Source organism: Carcharodon carcharias, chromosome 18 (genome assembly GCF_017639515.1).
Source record: "Carcharodon carcharias isolate sCarCar2 chromosome 18, sCarCar2.pri, whole genome shotgun sequence".
Taxonomy (NCBI): Eukaryota; Metazoa; Chordata; class Chondrichthyes; order Lamniformes; family Lamnidae; genus Carcharodon; species Carcharodon carcharias.
This window is the reverse complement of record NC_054484.1, coordinates 73,596,481-73,613,284: the sequence shown is the minus strand read 5'-3', so window position 1 is coordinate 73,613,284 and position 16,804 is coordinate 73,596,481. Positions and strand designations below refer to the sequence as shown.

At 41.5% G+C, this 16,804-nt stretch overlaps 1 protein-coding gene and 1 pseudogene across 1 annotated transcript in view; one reads left to right on the top strand and one right to left on the bottom strand.

The window, feature by feature from the left end:
* Positions 1-16,804, bottom strand: part of f5 (coagulation factor V) — a 110,939-nt gene that overhangs the window by 28,443 nt on the left and 65,692 nt on the right. Inside the window, exons 15-19 of the mRNA XM_041210901.1 lie at positions 15,559-15,795; positions 15,221-15,449; positions 14,233-14,415; positions 13,017-13,133; positions 6,454-6,525 (exon numbers count right to left, since the gene is read on the bottom strand). Coding sequence (XP_041066835.1) covers positions 6,454-6,525; positions 13,017-13,133; positions 14,233-14,415; positions 15,221-15,449; positions 15,559-15,795 — 838 coding nt within the window. The remainder of the gene's footprint in view (positions 1-6,453; positions 6,526-13,016; positions 13,134-14,232; positions 14,416-15,220; positions 15,450-15,558; positions 15,796-16,804) is intronic.
* Positions 3,595-3,714, top strand: LOC121291004 (annotated as a pseudogene).

Here is a 16,804-nt window from a genome sequence, read left to right as displayed (position 1 = left end):
TGCATGTAAGTGAGGGAAAGAAATATGAACATTTAGCTTTTTCAACGAGAGACACAAAATAGAAGTAAAAACAGAAATTCTGCGATTATTTATTAGGTCAATCAGAGTCTGAAAAGAGAAAAGATAATTAGTTTAATATTTCAGGGCTTGAATTCTACTCATGGGTTGCGCCCGAAGTCGCTGTGGTTGGAAATGGATGTAAAACCCGCTCCTGGCTGTGTTCGCGCTGTGAATGCCATCTTACGCCGGGTGGCCTATTGAGGCCTGCCCAGCGTGAAACGCGACTGCCGGATGTGTTTTCCGGTGCGGGGGTAGGAACGCGTCGGGCGCCTGGTCCAATGGGGACCCGGTGGAGCATTCAAAAAACAGAAAAGGCAGCTCCTTGAAGGCTGCCAGGAATTGTCGGGGAGGCTGAGGGAGCTGTTTTGAAGAAACCCATGAAATGTCCTGGTGTGCAGTCATGACCTCAGCACCTGGTGGTCATGGAAGGTGGGAGGGCAAGTCAGGCGGACACTCTGCCTCCCATTTCTCAGATGAGTGCCTGGGAGTGCTGGAGGAGGTCAGTGCCAAGCGGCATATCCTAATGCTCAGGGATGGCAGGAGAAGGCTGCCCCACCTGACCAAGAAGGTCTGGATGTAGGTTGTCACCCAGGTCAGTTGGCACGATATGGTGCCTTCAGTGACACAAAAGACTCAGTGATCTGCTGTGGTCAGCAAGGGTATGTAAATAAATGGCATGGACCTGTGAGGAGAACTTTAGTCAGGTGCCCGTTGCTCGGAATGTTCAGGGGTCTAAGAGTGTGTATGCCAACTGGCACCGAAGCCTGCCCTGCCAAGGCTGGGATGTCAGCACGACTGGCCTCAGTGCACTGCAGGGTGAGATGTGCCACAGTCACACAGCCCGCCTAATGCCCAGGTGGGGAGAACCAGGAAAGAACTTTCAGGAAGACGGCGCAATAATGAGGCTTTCTATCTTTCCCTGTCAGGAGAAGATAGTCTTAATGCTGTGGAGCACCGCAGAACAGGTGGAGGAGTGCCAAATCTGTGCATCCTCACGAAACACGAAAGCGATGCACTGGAGCTGGAACGTCACCGGCCAGCTCGTTCCTCCGGTGAGGTGGGGGGTCTCAGGTGAAGCTAAGAGTGCAGATGATAGATACGTGTGCGGTGGGGACTGGAAACATAATGGGTTTCTCTCATCAGAAACTGAACTGTCATAGCCAGCGAGCCCATTGAAGCTCCAATGGAGATAGCACCATGCAGTAGGTCTCCTCTGTCTCCTTAGCCTGCCTAGCATGCATAGTGACTTTGATGATTGAATGCACTGATCTTTTGCCTTCCTTCCGCAGATGTGCCATCTGCAGGAGCCACCGGCAAACCCAGAGGACCCCACTGAGCTCCGAGGAAGACATCACACCTGCACCAGTATCACGCTGTCTCTCTGGGCAGAATTTTGGGGTCGTCGGGCTGGGGAGCAGCCGGGAAACGGAAATGCTGCCCGCAATCGGCTCCCGACCGCGATTTCACGCTGCCTGGCCAATTAACGACCAATTAACGGCCGGCCAGCATGAAACGGGTGCTGAAAGGCCCAGTGCTGCCAGGGTGGGGGTGGAAGGAGGGCAAGTGCTGAAGTCTGTGTGGCCGCGGGGGAGCATGCATTGAAAGCTCCCTGAAGGCAGAGAGCTGCCTCAGTGAGCTGAAAAATTTTAAACCATGAAATAAAGATTTGGAAATGCAGGAAAGAATATCCACACATCAGACTCCCTCACATGAACATACAGATTATAAAAATTCTGTTGAAACATTTTAATTTTTTTAAATTAATATTGGAAACCTCTTGCCACCTGTGGAGAGTTCCTCAAAAATCCAAAGGCCGCATGGCTGCTTCGCCCACCTGCCAACCATAACGTTGGATGGGCAGCGAAAAATCGCACTTAATTAATACTTTAACGGCCTTAATAAGCTTCTTAATTGTTGGCGGGCATGGCTCCGACTCCAACATTGCACGCATGTGCAATGACATTGGGACACATGCCCGATGTCATTTTGCGCAATTTTACATGCGTTCGGGTAGGACACACGCCCGACCTCAGAATGCAAGATTCAGGCCCAGGTTCTGCTGAAGGGGTACATCTGAAACATTCACGCCATCTTTGACCTTTCAGAAGCTATCAGAATCTGTCTATTTTCAGCGTATGTAGTTTTTTTTCATAGAAACATAGAAACTAGGAGCAGGAATAGGCCATTCGGCCCTTCGAGCCCGCTCCACCATTCATTATGATCATGGCTAACCATCCAACTCAATAGCCTGCTCCCGCTTTCTCCCCATACCCTTTGATCCCTTTCGCCCCAAGAACCATATCTAACTCCTTCTTGAAAACATACAATGTTTTGGCCTCAACTGCTTTCTGTGATAGCGAAATCCACAGGCTCACCACTCTGGGTGAAGAAATTTCTCCTCATCTCAGTCCTAAGTAGTCTATCCCGTATCCTCAGACTGTGACCCCTGGTTCTGGACTCCCTCACCATCGGGAACACCCTTCCTGCATCTACCCTGCCCAGTCCTGTTAGAATTTTATAGGTTTCTATGAGATACCCCCTCATTCTTCTGAACTCCAGCCAATATAATCCTAACTGACTCAATCTCTCCTCATATGTCAGTCCTGCCATCCCAGGAAACAGTCTGGTAAACCTTCGCTGCACTCCCTCTATAGCAAGAACATCCTTCCTCAGATAAGGAGGCTAAAACTGCAAACAATATTCCAGGTGTGGCCTCACCAAGGCCCTGTATAATTGCAGCAAGACATCCCTGCTCCTGTACTTGAATCCTCTCACTATGAAGGCCAAGATACCATTTGCCTTCTTTACCGCCTGCTGCACCTGCATGCTTACCTTCAGCGACTGGTATATGAGGATACCCAGATCTCATTGCACATTCCGCTCTCTCAATTTATAGCCATTCAGATAATAATCTACCTTCCTGTTTTGCTACCAAAGTGGATAACCTCACATTTATCCACATTACACTGCATCTGCCATGCATTTGCCCACTCACTCAGCTTGTCCAAATCACACTGAAGCATCTCTGCATCCTCCTCACAGCTCAACCTCCCACCCAGCTTTGTGTTATCTATGAATTTGGAGATATTACATTTAGTTCCCTCATCTAAATCATTAATATATATTGTGAATAGCTGGGGTCCCAGCACCGATCCCTGCGGTACCCCACTAGTCACTGCCTGCCATTCGGTAAAAGACCCGTTTATTCCTACTCTTTCCCTTTTTACCAATACTAGAGATTGGGATTATTTTTCCAATTTTGTACCCAATGACAGTATCAAGCACACAAGAAGTTTGGTATAGCTAAGGATCCTAGTGCTCACGAGACTGCAAAGGCATAGAAAGCAGCATTGAAACTTTCCTTGCCAAAACTATTGTATTATAATGAACGCTAGTATTTTCAACTTAAAAAAAGCTAATAATAGCTTTTCAATACCCACTGATCTGGAATTTGTGAATGCTCATTCATTTCATATCTTGAATAATGACCTGTTAACCTTACTTCGAATAAATCAGCTAATTCAGTAGCTGAGATTAGTGGGAATTCTCTTCAAGTCATATAAATCTTTCACCTTTTACTAAAGATTTACTTGGACAGAATGGATTCAGAATTTTGAATAATGTCAAAACTTTTTTAACTAGCTGGCCTGCTCTTTATTTCGAGAAGCAATCCACACTTATTTTGATTGATGCTCCCCAGAGCATGAACATTGAACAAATTGTAGGTGATAGATTTACATTTTACAAGCCATGCAGCTGAGTTGACAGCTGGGTTCACCCCCAGGGTGGAATAACATAGAAACATATAACATGGAAACTAGGAGTAGGCCATTCGGCCCTTCGAGCCTGCTCTGCCATTCAATATGATCATTGCTGATCCTCTATCTCAACACCATATTTCCACTTTCTCTCCATATCCCTTGATGCCCCTAATATCCAAAAAATTATCAAAATATTTCTGCTGTACCCTTGAAAATCTATCAGAAAGCAACTATGGAGACAAAGCTATCCCAACATTCAAAGCCACGATGTAAACCTTCATTTAAAAGTGTTGGTGCTGTGAGTTTAATGGAAGGGACCCCACTTCTCTGGGAATAAGGCTCAATAACAATTTCCTGCTATTGTGAATGTGGCGAATTGGCACCAACTTATTGGAAAAATCCAATGAAATATTTGTTGTATTTCTCATCTAAAAAAAAGAATGGCCCACCAATCAAGTCAAGTGCCTGCAGTGTGAAATGCATTGAATACATCCTTGTCTTTGAATAGTTTTAAGGCAGATGTGGATAGATTCCTGGCAAGCAAGGGGGTGATAGGTTATTGGGGGTAGCTTTGAGGTTGCTATCAGGTCAGACATGATCTTATTGAATGTCGGAGCAGGCTCGAGGTGCCGAATGGCCTACTCCTGCTCTTTGTCCATATGTTTGTATGGTGTTTATGAACTGTAGTTCCTAGTATGGTGATAAGAGCTGCAGTGTTAAGCATTTTCCATTTATAATTACAGTTTTATATCTGTTGGTTTGATTAATGCATTCAGCAATTGTTAAGTGTAATACCACTTGGTTATTGCATCTGTCAACAACTGCTGCCCCCATGACACTTTAAAGGTTCGAGGGGAGACAACGGTATAATTTTCAATTCCCATTTGAAATGGGAAAATGTTTATGATGCTGTATATACTTGTACTTTAAACAAGGGGGGATTTTAAACCCCAAAGAGGGTGGGTTGGGGGCAGATGGGAAGGTAAAGATTTCAGAATTCTCAATCCACCTCCAAAGTTCCCACTTTGGCATTTAACTGAGGTTGGGGTACAGATGACTAATTGCACACTGGTGGAGGGTCGGTCGTTATCACATCCTAATGACGCACTTTTTGTTACTATTTATTTACAGGATGTGGGCATCCATGACAAGGCAGTATTTATTATCCATATTTAATTGAGAAGGTGATAGTGAGCCACCTCCCTGAATACAACTGACTGGCTGGCTGGCTAGCTAGGCAATTACAGAGGGCAGTTCAGAGTCAACCAGAGATTTCAGCAGGGCTTTGAATTTAGCACCTCTTATATGGGTTTCCCAGGGTTTGGGAAACTCATCAATGAAAAGGAGGCAAGATTGAAAGGCACTTCATTGGAATGTTTAAAGTTCAGATTGTCTGATCTCAATAAAGTCTCTGTTTGCAGCTTCTCAGCTCACTGTGGCAAATGCTTTGCAGAGAATTCTTGTGATTATAGATGTGTTCAGAAGTTTGGAGGTCTTCAAATGGACTGGATCAAGAGTGGTGCTAAGGACATTCTCGATAAAATTGCGCTTCTCAAGCTGGGGTGCATGTGCTCCTTAAGAGACTTTCCAGGAAATCTGCAAATTGTGAACGTGCTGTGGTTACGGGTAAGCAAATGAGTGGCTGTCGGAGATGTGTTCTGTTCCCCCACCTCCCAACGTGCTCCTGCCCTCTCCAGGCTCCTGTTCCCCCGATGCTCCTCTGAAACTTATAGACTTTGCAGTGAGAAGCAGGAATACCCATCTCTCTAATAACTGTAAGTATCTGTATTCTTAAAAGAAATTATTAAGACACTTTTTACAAGCAGCAATTTCATATTATAAGTATTATGCTGTAATATAATTTAAAAGGGAGGTCTGTGAACCATTTGAAAAGGAACCCTTCAACAAAAATATTTGAAAGCTGCTATGATAGAACTTTGAACAATGAAGAAAATCACCATCAATGCCAACAATGACATGCTGTGGTGGGATCTGCAGATGCAAAGAGAGAGATGCACAAAAGTGGAGAACAGCAGACAGGAGAACAGAAATAGAATAAAAGCAAAATACTGCGGATGCTGGAAATCTGAAACAGAAATAAAAATTGCTGGAAAAACTCTGTAGGTCTGACGGCATCTGTGGAAAGGAAGACAGAGTTAACGTTTTGAGTCCGTATGACTTCATCAGAACTAGTCCAGAAATGAACCAGAACTAGAGAACAGAAATAGAAACTGGTTTTGAAAGGTCACAAGATTCCAATGGCCTTGATTATAGAATCAAGTACAAACTCTAACGTACCAAAAAAAACACCCTGTAGTTATCTAGTGTGAGGCTTCCCATTTACCACATCAGCCGCTCTTGTGATTTTGCTAAATGAAAATTCATACTAGATTATGTTTGTTTTATGCTGAGCAGTCACACTGTCTAGGCTCTAACCTAGAATTGCCAAAATAGTCTTTGTTTATGAAGCACATTGAAGGGATAAGGTTTTCATCTTAGTTTGAACAAGATCCAAGACAGGCCAGGGGTCTGAAGAACACTGGGCTGATTCATGGCATCACCAAGTTCTCCCATTTACAAATGTTTTAGAAACAAGTTCAATTATTCAAATTAGCGGTAGCAAAGTACTTACCTACATAGCTTGATGCAGTGATCTGTGGATCAGTTATACTTCCAGATGCCATACCCAAGGGATAATCACAATCTATACAAGAAGCAAAGAGAGTATTGCATTAGATTTAATCTCGAATTATTCCTTTTTTCTGAAGCATTTTGTTTATTCCATGTTGTTGATGTTGATTCATCTACTACTCTAATAATCAAGGACAGTGTAAAATGTAATGTAAGAACAAAAGAAATAGGAACAGGAGTTGGCCATTCAGCTTCATGCCCACTCTGCCATTCGGTAAGATCATGGTTGAACTTCTACCTTAACTCCAGCTTTGCATGCTATCCCCATATCCCCGGTGCCCTTAGCACTCAAAAATCTTTTGATTTTTGTCTTGAAAATATCCAATGACTGGACATCCATAAATCTCTGGGGTTGAGAATGCCAAACAACCCTTTGAGTGAAGAACTTTCTCCTCACTCAATGACAAACCCCTTATTCTGACACTGTGACCTCTAGTTCTAGACTCTGCAACCACAGAAATATCTTCCCAGCATCCACCCCATCAAGCCCCTTAAGAATTTTGTGTTTCAATGAGATCAGCTCCCATTCTTTGAAACTCCAGGGAATAAAGGCCAAAGTCTTCTTAATCTCTTCTCGAAGGACAAGCCCCTCATCCCAAGAACCAATCTAATGAACATTTGCTGCATTCCCTCCATCCCTCCCATCCTTAGGTCAGGATACCAAAACTCTTCATGTGGTTCACCAAAGTCCTGTACAATCGAAGCAAGACTTCCTTACTCTGGCACTCTAATTCCCAGAAATAAAGGCCAACATACCATGTGTCTTCTAATTGTTGGCTGCACCTTTGTGTTAACTTTGTGTTTTTTGTACAAGGACACCCAAATTGCTCTGAACATCAACATTTAGTAGCTTCTCATCATTTAAAATATATACTGCTTCTCTATTCTTCCTACTTAAGGTAATAAACTGCACATTGCCTTACATTATACTCCATCTGCCACCTTTTTCGCCACTCACTTAATCTGCATATATTTTTTGCAGACTCTTTTACCCTCCTCAGAACATACTTTCCCACCTAGCTTTGTATCATTAGAAAACTTGGAAGCATTACACTTGGTCCCTTCATCTGAGTTGTTAATATAGATTTGTAAATAGCAGAGGCTCCAACTTTGATCCTTGTGGCATCCCACTAGTAACAGCCTGCCAACCTGAAAATGAACCATTTATTCTGACTGTTTCTTTTCTGTTCTTTAACCAATACTCTTAACCATACTAATATGTCACATCCAACCCCTTGAACACATCTTGCATGACTTTTGGAAATCCAAGTATACTACATCCACTGGTTCTCCTTTATCTCCCCTACTAGTTACACCATAAAAAAGCTTATAATAGATTTCCCAAATGTGATTTCCCTTTTATAAAGCCATGTTTACTTTGCCTATTCATATTATGATTTTCTAAATACCCTGTTACCACTTCCTTAATAATAGCTTCCAGCAATTTCCCAACAACTGATATCAATCTAACTGGCCTGTATTTCCCTGTCTTTCTCAAATAGTGGTGTTATGTTATCTAAATTCTAATTCACTGGGACTGTTCTAGAATCTAGGTAATTTTGCAAGATCAAAACCAGTGCATTCACTATCTCTGTGGCTATTCCTTTTAGAACACCAGGATGTAAGCCACCAGATCCAATGGATTGTCAGATTTTAATCCTATAGTTTTTCAAGTGTTTTTCCCTTACTAACAACTATTTTAAGTTCTGCACTTCAGTGGATCCTTGGTTCCCCATCATTTCTGGCATGGTTTTTGTCTTCCAATGTGAAGACAGACACAAAATATTTGTTTAATGTCTCTGCCATTTCTTTTTTCTCCATTATAATTTCTCCTGCCTCAGCATCAAAGTGACCTATGTTTACCTGCACTATTCTATTCCTTTTTACTTATTTGTAGAAGCTCTTACTATCTGTTTGTATATTTCCGATTAGTTTACTCTCATATTTTATTTTTTCCCTCTTTATCAATGTGTGGGTCACCCTTTATTGGTATCTAAGACTCTCCTGGTATTGTCTTAAGCCTTTAGTTAGTTATGGATGGACCATTTTTTTTCATTTCTACATGTGAACGGGTGCTACAGAAATATAAATTCATGTTGTTTCTTTGTTTACTAATGTCAGTGGCAAAATCATGAAAGGAGAGAAGGGATAATTGGGTAACTACAAACCAGTTAGTCTAAAATCCTAGTTCTTTGCATCCAAAATTTGAAATGACATTAGTGATCATTTAGAAATGTATGGCTTAATCTATGACAGCCAGCTTGGATTTGTTAAAGGAAAATCATATTGACAAATTGCATTGGGTCCTTTTTTCTAAAAAGAGAAGTGGTCGCTTAGCTACATAAAGGGAATATGGTAAATGTAATGTACACTGATTTTCAGAAGCTGCTCAATAAGATGTTGGATAGGAGGCTGGTTAGTAAAATTCAAGTATATATTGTAAGAGGAAATGTTTCAGCATGTGTAGGAGGATGGTGATGGACTGGAAACAATGAGATGGGGAAAATGACAAGGACCTTATTTATGAGGGAAAGTGATACTGAATGAGGTAATGTCTGCAGGGGAGGGGTCAGTGAAAGAGGTAAGAGTGACATGAGAAGGCTAAACTCCTGAGAATTTGACAACAGTCACCGTGTGAAAGGTAAGACAAATGGGGTAAGGTCCTGGGACAGCTAATAATAGCAAGAAAGATACCTGCACTGTTGGTTGAGGAATGCTACAAGGTGAATTTTGGAAGAAAATGGGAGATTAAAAAGCCACCTTTGATAGACTGTACACATTTATTTATGGTTCCTCACGAATAGAGAAACCATTTCAAAACCCCTATGAAAATAATCTCACCAGAGTACAATTTGATATACCACAACCTTGGATATTTCATTCATTAGTTAAAATGCCAGCAGGAACATATAAAATGTTGTAAAAATTTCCAATATATGATAGTATTTTGATCTAACAGCCATATAACCGCATTCCAAGTCTGTCAGGCTTTTAAAAATGTTTTTAAAAATGAAGAGGCCAGCAGACAATCATTTGTGAAATCATTCCACTCCCAAATTCTTTATCTGCATTTTTATCACACGAAGCTTTATGCTAGGTAAAGTCATGCTTCAGCTATGCAAAGTCATGGTTAGACCTAGACCACACCTGGAGCACTGAGCGTAGTTCTGGGTACCACACCTTATGAAGGATATATTGGCCTTAGAGGGAGTGTGGTGTAGATTTATCAGAATGATACCTGGAATCCAAGGGTTAAATTACGAGAAGAGATTACACAAAGTAGGGTTGCATTCTTTGGAATTTATATGGTTAGAGGATGGTTTGATCAAAGTTTTCAAGATGTTAGGGGGAATAGATAGGGCAGTGAAGTAATGGTGTTGGTTAAGAAAACCTTCGTAGTCTTCTGTATGTTAATAGCAAGTCTTTATTAACTATTTGTAACTATATACATATCTATAGAAAAGGAACTATCTCCACCTCCAGCCAACACCACACTGACCCTAGCTCTGGGTCATGTGCCTTCTTACATCATTGTGTGGGCGTTACTGTACTCAGTTCCACATTAACCCTGTATATGCCAGACCCTGATACTACAGGTAGGTGGAAACTGTTTCTGCTGGTTGGAAAGTCTAGAACTCGAGAGCATATTCTAAAAATTAGAGAGTGAGATTGAAAAACACTTTTACACACAGAGTGGTAGAAATTTGGAACTCTCTTCTGCAAACTGCAACTGATGCTAGGCCAATTGTTAATCTTTGAATCTGAGATGTCTAGATTTTTGTTTACCAAAGGTATTAAGGGATTATGGGGCAAAGGAGGGCATACGGAATTAAGTTGCAGATCAATCTTATTGAATGATGGAACAGGCTGGAGAGGCTAAATGGCCTGCTTCCGTTAATAAATTCTGCATGTGTACATCAAATTATAAAATATATCCCTTCTTGTGCTCAACACAATGGGAATCACAGTGGAAAGTAAGCTGACTTACACTGATCAGTACAAATTCAAATAAAATCAATAAACGCTGGAGATATCTTTGAATAGAGAAACAGAGTTAATGGGGATATGGCACAGAAAGGGAGGTAGACCCCAGTTCTGTTAAAAAAGGAAAGCCCCAAATGCAATTGCTTTTTGGAAGTTGTGACTGAAAGATTAAAATTCCTATGATTACTGCAAACAGTGGGCTGAATTCTCCATGAGCTCTGGTGAGCGGAGGCGGGGCCCCCTCGCTGGCACATAAAATGACGCATGGTGACGTTGGGTGGGCGTCCCGACATCGCCGTGCATCATTTAGATTTCCAGTTCCGCGGGCGCGCAGCCGACTCAGCTGCATGCCTACCAAACTGTCAAAGGCCTATTAAGGCCTGTTAAAAACTAATTTAAACAATTAAATGAGCTGCCCGTCCAATCTTAAGGTTGGCGGGCAGGCGAAGAGCCCAGGCGGCCTATGAGTTTTTCATGAAATGTGGATGAGGTTTCATGAAGTATTTTAAAATCCAATGAAAATTTAAAAAATAATTCTTTGACATGTCCCAGTTCATGCGACAGTGTCACATGAGGGGACATGTTTTAAAAGCTTTTAATCACTTTATTTCAGTTTTTAAATATCAAACTCATCTCTGAGGCACAGAGGCGCCTCAGGGAGATTTCTGTGCTCTTTCACGCGCATGCATGGAAGAGCGCTGGCCTTGACTCAGGAAATCCCCCTCTGCCCACACAGGGAGCGCTCAGCACTTCTGGACGAGCATGCGCACAAAAGAGCGCACATTTCCTTGAGGCTAGGTGCAGCCTCAAAGAGATTGCCTGGACTTTGAAAAATAGAAAAAAAAAATCCCTTACATGTCCCCTCATGTGACAATATCACATGAGTTGGGACATGTTCATAATTTACAGAATAACTTTATTAAAATTTTTAAAACCCTACATGAAACCTCATCCCACTGCTGGATGAGGTTTCATGTTTTATCTATTTGCCACCGGGGCTCCTGGATGTCCGCCAACCTTAAGTTTGGACGGGCAGGTCCTTCAATTGGTTAAATTATCCTGTCAATGGCCTCAGTTGGCCATTGACAGGTCGGCGGGCCCGCAGCTGATTTTGCTGCGCCCCGTCTTGCTGAAAATTTAAATGGAGCGGGATGACATCGGGAGTTCCGCCCAACACATCCCGTGTCATTTTATGCATTGGCGAGTGGGCCCCGCCCCCTGCTCGCCGACAGCAAAATTCTGTCCAGAATCAATCACTATCAGTCACCAATGAAGAATAATACTGGGTGAAAGGGGGAGGCAGCAGAATGTCAGCGTACTCTTGGCAGGAGATACAATTCGGGTTGGCGGGGGTTGGGGGGGGGGAGGTGTGTGTGCAGTGGGGGGGTGGAGGATCTGCTGAATTTCTATTACATATCCTCTGGCAGAAATTATGCTTCAGGGAAAGAGGAGAGTGGACACCTTTGCCCCATATATACGGTAAATTTGAAGTTGTGTCTGCTACTGAATATGGACATACTTCCGACTTCTTTGTGTCCTGATTTTCGGTACAATGAAGATGCTCTAGGAAAAGTGAGATTTGGTATTCTTGCTTCTGTCCTGATGAGTACAAGATGAAAAACTTTGACAGCATGTCTCTTTTTCTCAGCAATACTCAAGTTCTGTAGTACCAAACGACTAAAAGTGAAACTTATTCGTTCACTTTGAGCAGCAATGAAAGTGATGTTAGATTTAAGGGATATGACTATACATGATGGATGTCATAAGAATATTTGATAAATCTGTTGATCTAATAATTTTCCATGCTGCAGTATCCGTTACAAATATCCAGCAACATATCACAGAATCATAGAATAGTTACAGTAGGAGGCTATTCAGTGCCTGGTGTCCGTGCCAAATATTTTTGTTTGTCTTGTTAATCGGGAAGTTAAGTATTTTTCTCCTAAGTGGTCTAAGTGGTTATTTTGTACTTTCAATATATTACTAATGCATGGATCTACTCAAGATCACAAGAGGCATAAGGAACAAAATAGACATAGCAAGAGAAAGTACATGAAGGCTAGAGAAATGAAGGCAGAAGGAAGGAGGCAGAAAGAAAGAATATAGACAGAGCGGAGAAATTAGAAAGTGGGAGACATGCAAAGTTATAGCCTAAGTTTTATTTTTATTTTGACTTTGAACAACACCATTGAGGAATTCAGGCAAGGTTTAAATTGCAAGAATAAAGTTTATAATGTTTTATCAATGTTATTTGTGCCTTCAGACATTACATATCCTTGAACTAATTTGTGGCTACAGTTATATTCAATGCCCTGCCCTTTCTGCTTTTGCGTTTGGCAGCTGTCCCAGCAGACAGTCAGGAACCGCAGGAACACTTGGTTGAAACAGGAGTTTGAAGTGTTATTTTGAAGTGGTTTACACTAGATTTTATTTCCCATGATGTTACCCTGTACATTTTGGGTCACAGAAAACAATGTAGTATACATTATTGCACTTGAATAATTATATATGTGTACATACCTTGTGAGAGAACCAGCAAATGTGCCTGCATCCCTGCTTTGTAATGCTCTCCAATTTCACAATCTAATAGCCATATGCCAGGTTTTGATGAACGCATTTCAATGGTTTTGAAGGCACCTATGTTTTCAGTGCAAGTGTTTGATTAGAAGAAATAGGATATCTGATGAGTTTAGAAATACACAATTCCTTGAAAGCTGTGTCATAGAAATAATTCTGTTCTCACTTTTATTATCAGTTTATTATACTACTATAATATGAATCAATAGAGGCAAAATAATAGAAATCTAAAAGAAGTGTAAAAGCAAAATGCTGCAGATGCTGGAAATCTGGAATAAAAACAGAAAATGCTGGAAAAACTCAGCAAGTCTGGCAGCATCCGTGGAGTGAAAGACAGGGTTAATGTTTCGAGTCCACATGAAGAAGAGTCATACAGACTTGAAACATTGGGCTGAATTTTCCCCCCATTGGGGGGGGGAAATTGATGGGTGGGCGTGTATGGGCGTGCTTCCAATCGGAGGCGCGGCACCATTTTATGTGGGCGGGCCAATTAAGGCCCACCCAGTGTGACGTCCGCACAGAAGCAAAAAATCTGATTGTGCCTCAGGGAGATTGGCTACGCATGTAAAAAAGATAAAAATAGAAAAATAAAATTTCCCTTACATGTCCCCTCATGTGACACTGTCACATGAGTTGGGACATGTCTATAATTTTTACAAAATCTTTATTAAAATTTTTTAAAGCCTACATGAAATCTCATCCCACCCGTGGATGAGGTTTCGTGTTCTTTCTAGTTCCCGCCGGAGTTCCTGGCCTGCCTGCCAACATTAAGGTTGGATGGGCAGGTCCTTTAATTACTTAATTGAACCTGTCAATGGCCTCAATTGGCCATTGACAGGTCGGCCGGCCTGCAGCTGGTTTTGCTGCGCTCCCGCCTTCCTGAAAATTTAAATTGGGCGCGGTGATGTTGGGAGTTCCCCCAACGTCACCACATGTCATTTTACATGTTGGTGAGCAAGCCCCGCCCCAGCTCGTAAAATTCTGCCCATTAACTCTGTTTCTCTCTCACGGATGCTGCCAGACCTGCTGAGTTTTTCCAGCATTTTCTATATCTAAAAGAAGTGTACTTGATTGCAACACAGAAATGGTTAAATTCTCTTAGTTCTTTAATGGTATTATTCCATGTAGAGTGAAATAGCACATACACTTTTTCCCTTACCTGGATATAAATTGTAAATGCCCAGGCGATGTTCGCTCTCCCTCCTTTCAATGAATGTCTGGCCATGGAAACGTATGGAATGCACATCCCCTGAGCTTCCCATGTTAACCAAATACCATCGCACCAGTTCTTTTTCATATATCACTAGACCCCTTAAAGAGGCATTGACAAATCCATTTATAGCTGAAAAAACAAACTGGTTATTTACCAAGAAAAAACTGTGGAAATATCACTGGGTATATTGAAAGGAGTAATCCCTTCAAAAACTGTCTCTAATGGGGAAAATAATTAGCTTTCCTGGCATGTTACTTGAATTAAAATAGCTACTGATTATAGGTTCAAGTTGTCAACCTTTCAGGATTGTCCTGGCATCTCCGGGAATGAAAGGTTAATCTAGCGGACAATGCTGAAACAGCACACAAGAAAGATCATAGGGGGATTAGATAAATTGTGCATTTTTTCAATCCTTTAAACACTTCTGTTTATTTTATTTTACAATAATGGAGATAGGTTTAAAACGCTGCTTGGCTGAATGAAGGGGTTGAAGGCAACAGGCCACGTGATGAAACCTCCAGGAATATGTCCAACTAGAGTTAGCAACCTATTGTGGGGCAGAAATTCCAGTGCCAGTATTAAACCCACAGAAATAAATAATCTGAATATAGGATATAGTGCCTGAAGAAATGTCTCAACTCAGGAAGGCAATGGGGCTTGTGGTGGTGGGGGGGGTGCAGGTCAACAGGTATTTCTGGGTACTGTGGAGTCCACTTATTCACTTTATTTGGTAATAGAAGGATGAATCTAACAGAAAAAAAAGGAAATAACTAGAAGAAATGCCTTCAACAAAAACATAGCTTGGGATTCAATTACAAAGTTTGCAATTCGTTATCACTCCTGATTTTCTGGAAAAAGCGGCAGCTGTACCACTGTGGTTACTGAAAGAGTTTTAAAGTTAAAGGCATTTTAATAATGGGAAAGGAGTAATTACCATGAAACGTATTGTGCTGTATAAGACTGGAATCATTTTTGTTCATCTCACAGGGCTCCTTACAAAGTTGGTCCTTGTTGTCATTCAGGTACCAACTTTTAGTTTCATCGAAAGTGTTGAAGAACAAAACAAACTCACGAGCATTGTTGGGAATTTCATTAATGTTGTTTAGTGTTCCGTTCTGACAGATCAACAAAGGCCCAATCAAACCGGAGTTAATATCCTTCACCTATAAGGAAAGAAGCAATACTTTAAATATTTGCAAAGTGAAAATATTTCATTTTGTAGTTTAAAAATGCTTAGATTCTCCTCTGTCATTTTGTCTGTAGAACACTTACATAGTCCACGCTGGAATAATAGACCCAGGCCTTGCAGACTGAGTCAGTGGTTCTTGGTGCAGACCGAGGTGGCACATTCCACACATAAGTGTATGTGCTTTCTGGGAGAACAGCATCATCTGATCTAAACCAATCAGTGGAGAAATCTTCATATCCCACTCCTTCAGATGATTTTTCATATGACACTCCATGTGCATGAATGGAGTATGGTCTTGAAGCAAAGTTTCTGAATATAACCTGATGAATAAGTATGGGTTTTAGAAGATTATTAATGCACACTTTGTTTACAAAGTCAATGCTGCATTAAGTAAGTTTCATATATATTTTTACCTTATCCCCTTATTCTATGCACCTGATCCTAAAGCATTGACAGTTTGAAAATGCCTGTGAACAGATATCAAAGGTCAGCCCATTTTGAATCACCTTCAAATTTTATCCCTAAGGGAACATGGACCTCCATTCTGATGCTGGGAATGATAATCATTCCGAACGTTTATTATTGAGAATGCATTGTGCAGGATTGTAATAATTAGTGCAATCAAAGCAGGAGATAAGCTTAAATATAGTGCTGTTATGGAGGTATGTTGATGTCAAATATTACATTTTAGTTTCATTTGCTGAACTCACATATGGAACTTTTTAAAAGGCAGTTTCAACTGTTGAAACAAAGACACTGACTTGGGATGACTGCCAGAGGTCTTCTGACCATTCTGCAACTGCCAGTTGGTTAAGCTTCTGGAAGCTTCCAGAGTGGATTACAAATGGACAGACCTAGGCAACCCTCCTGGGGGACTTCACAACTGATGATGTCAAGGATTACTCCAAGACCATAAAAAACCATAAGCCCAGGCTTCTTGACTCCAAGTCTGGTCCAGTAACCAAAGGCAGCTACTAAAAACTGGTTATGCACAATGAAGTGCTAAAATCAACTATTAGCCTCTATTGTCTTTCAATGGGTTTGGCCATCTGGTGCAATCTTCATCATTACCATGAGCAGACTGTTAATTGCCTCCCAGTGTGGATCAATCGACACTCATCATGTGTCTGAAATTGCCTACTACATTTTGAAATACTTTTAAGAAAGACGCGGATTGTTTTCTAGGAAATCACACCAGCAGCAGAGCAGAAAGCTGCTTGCCTCTTCTCTTTCTCACTCTCAACTAAGTTTGGACGCTATTTGCCTTATATTGGACTGAGGGCAGCAAACAGCGACTATTCTACCAGAAGACTACAAATTCCACAGCAG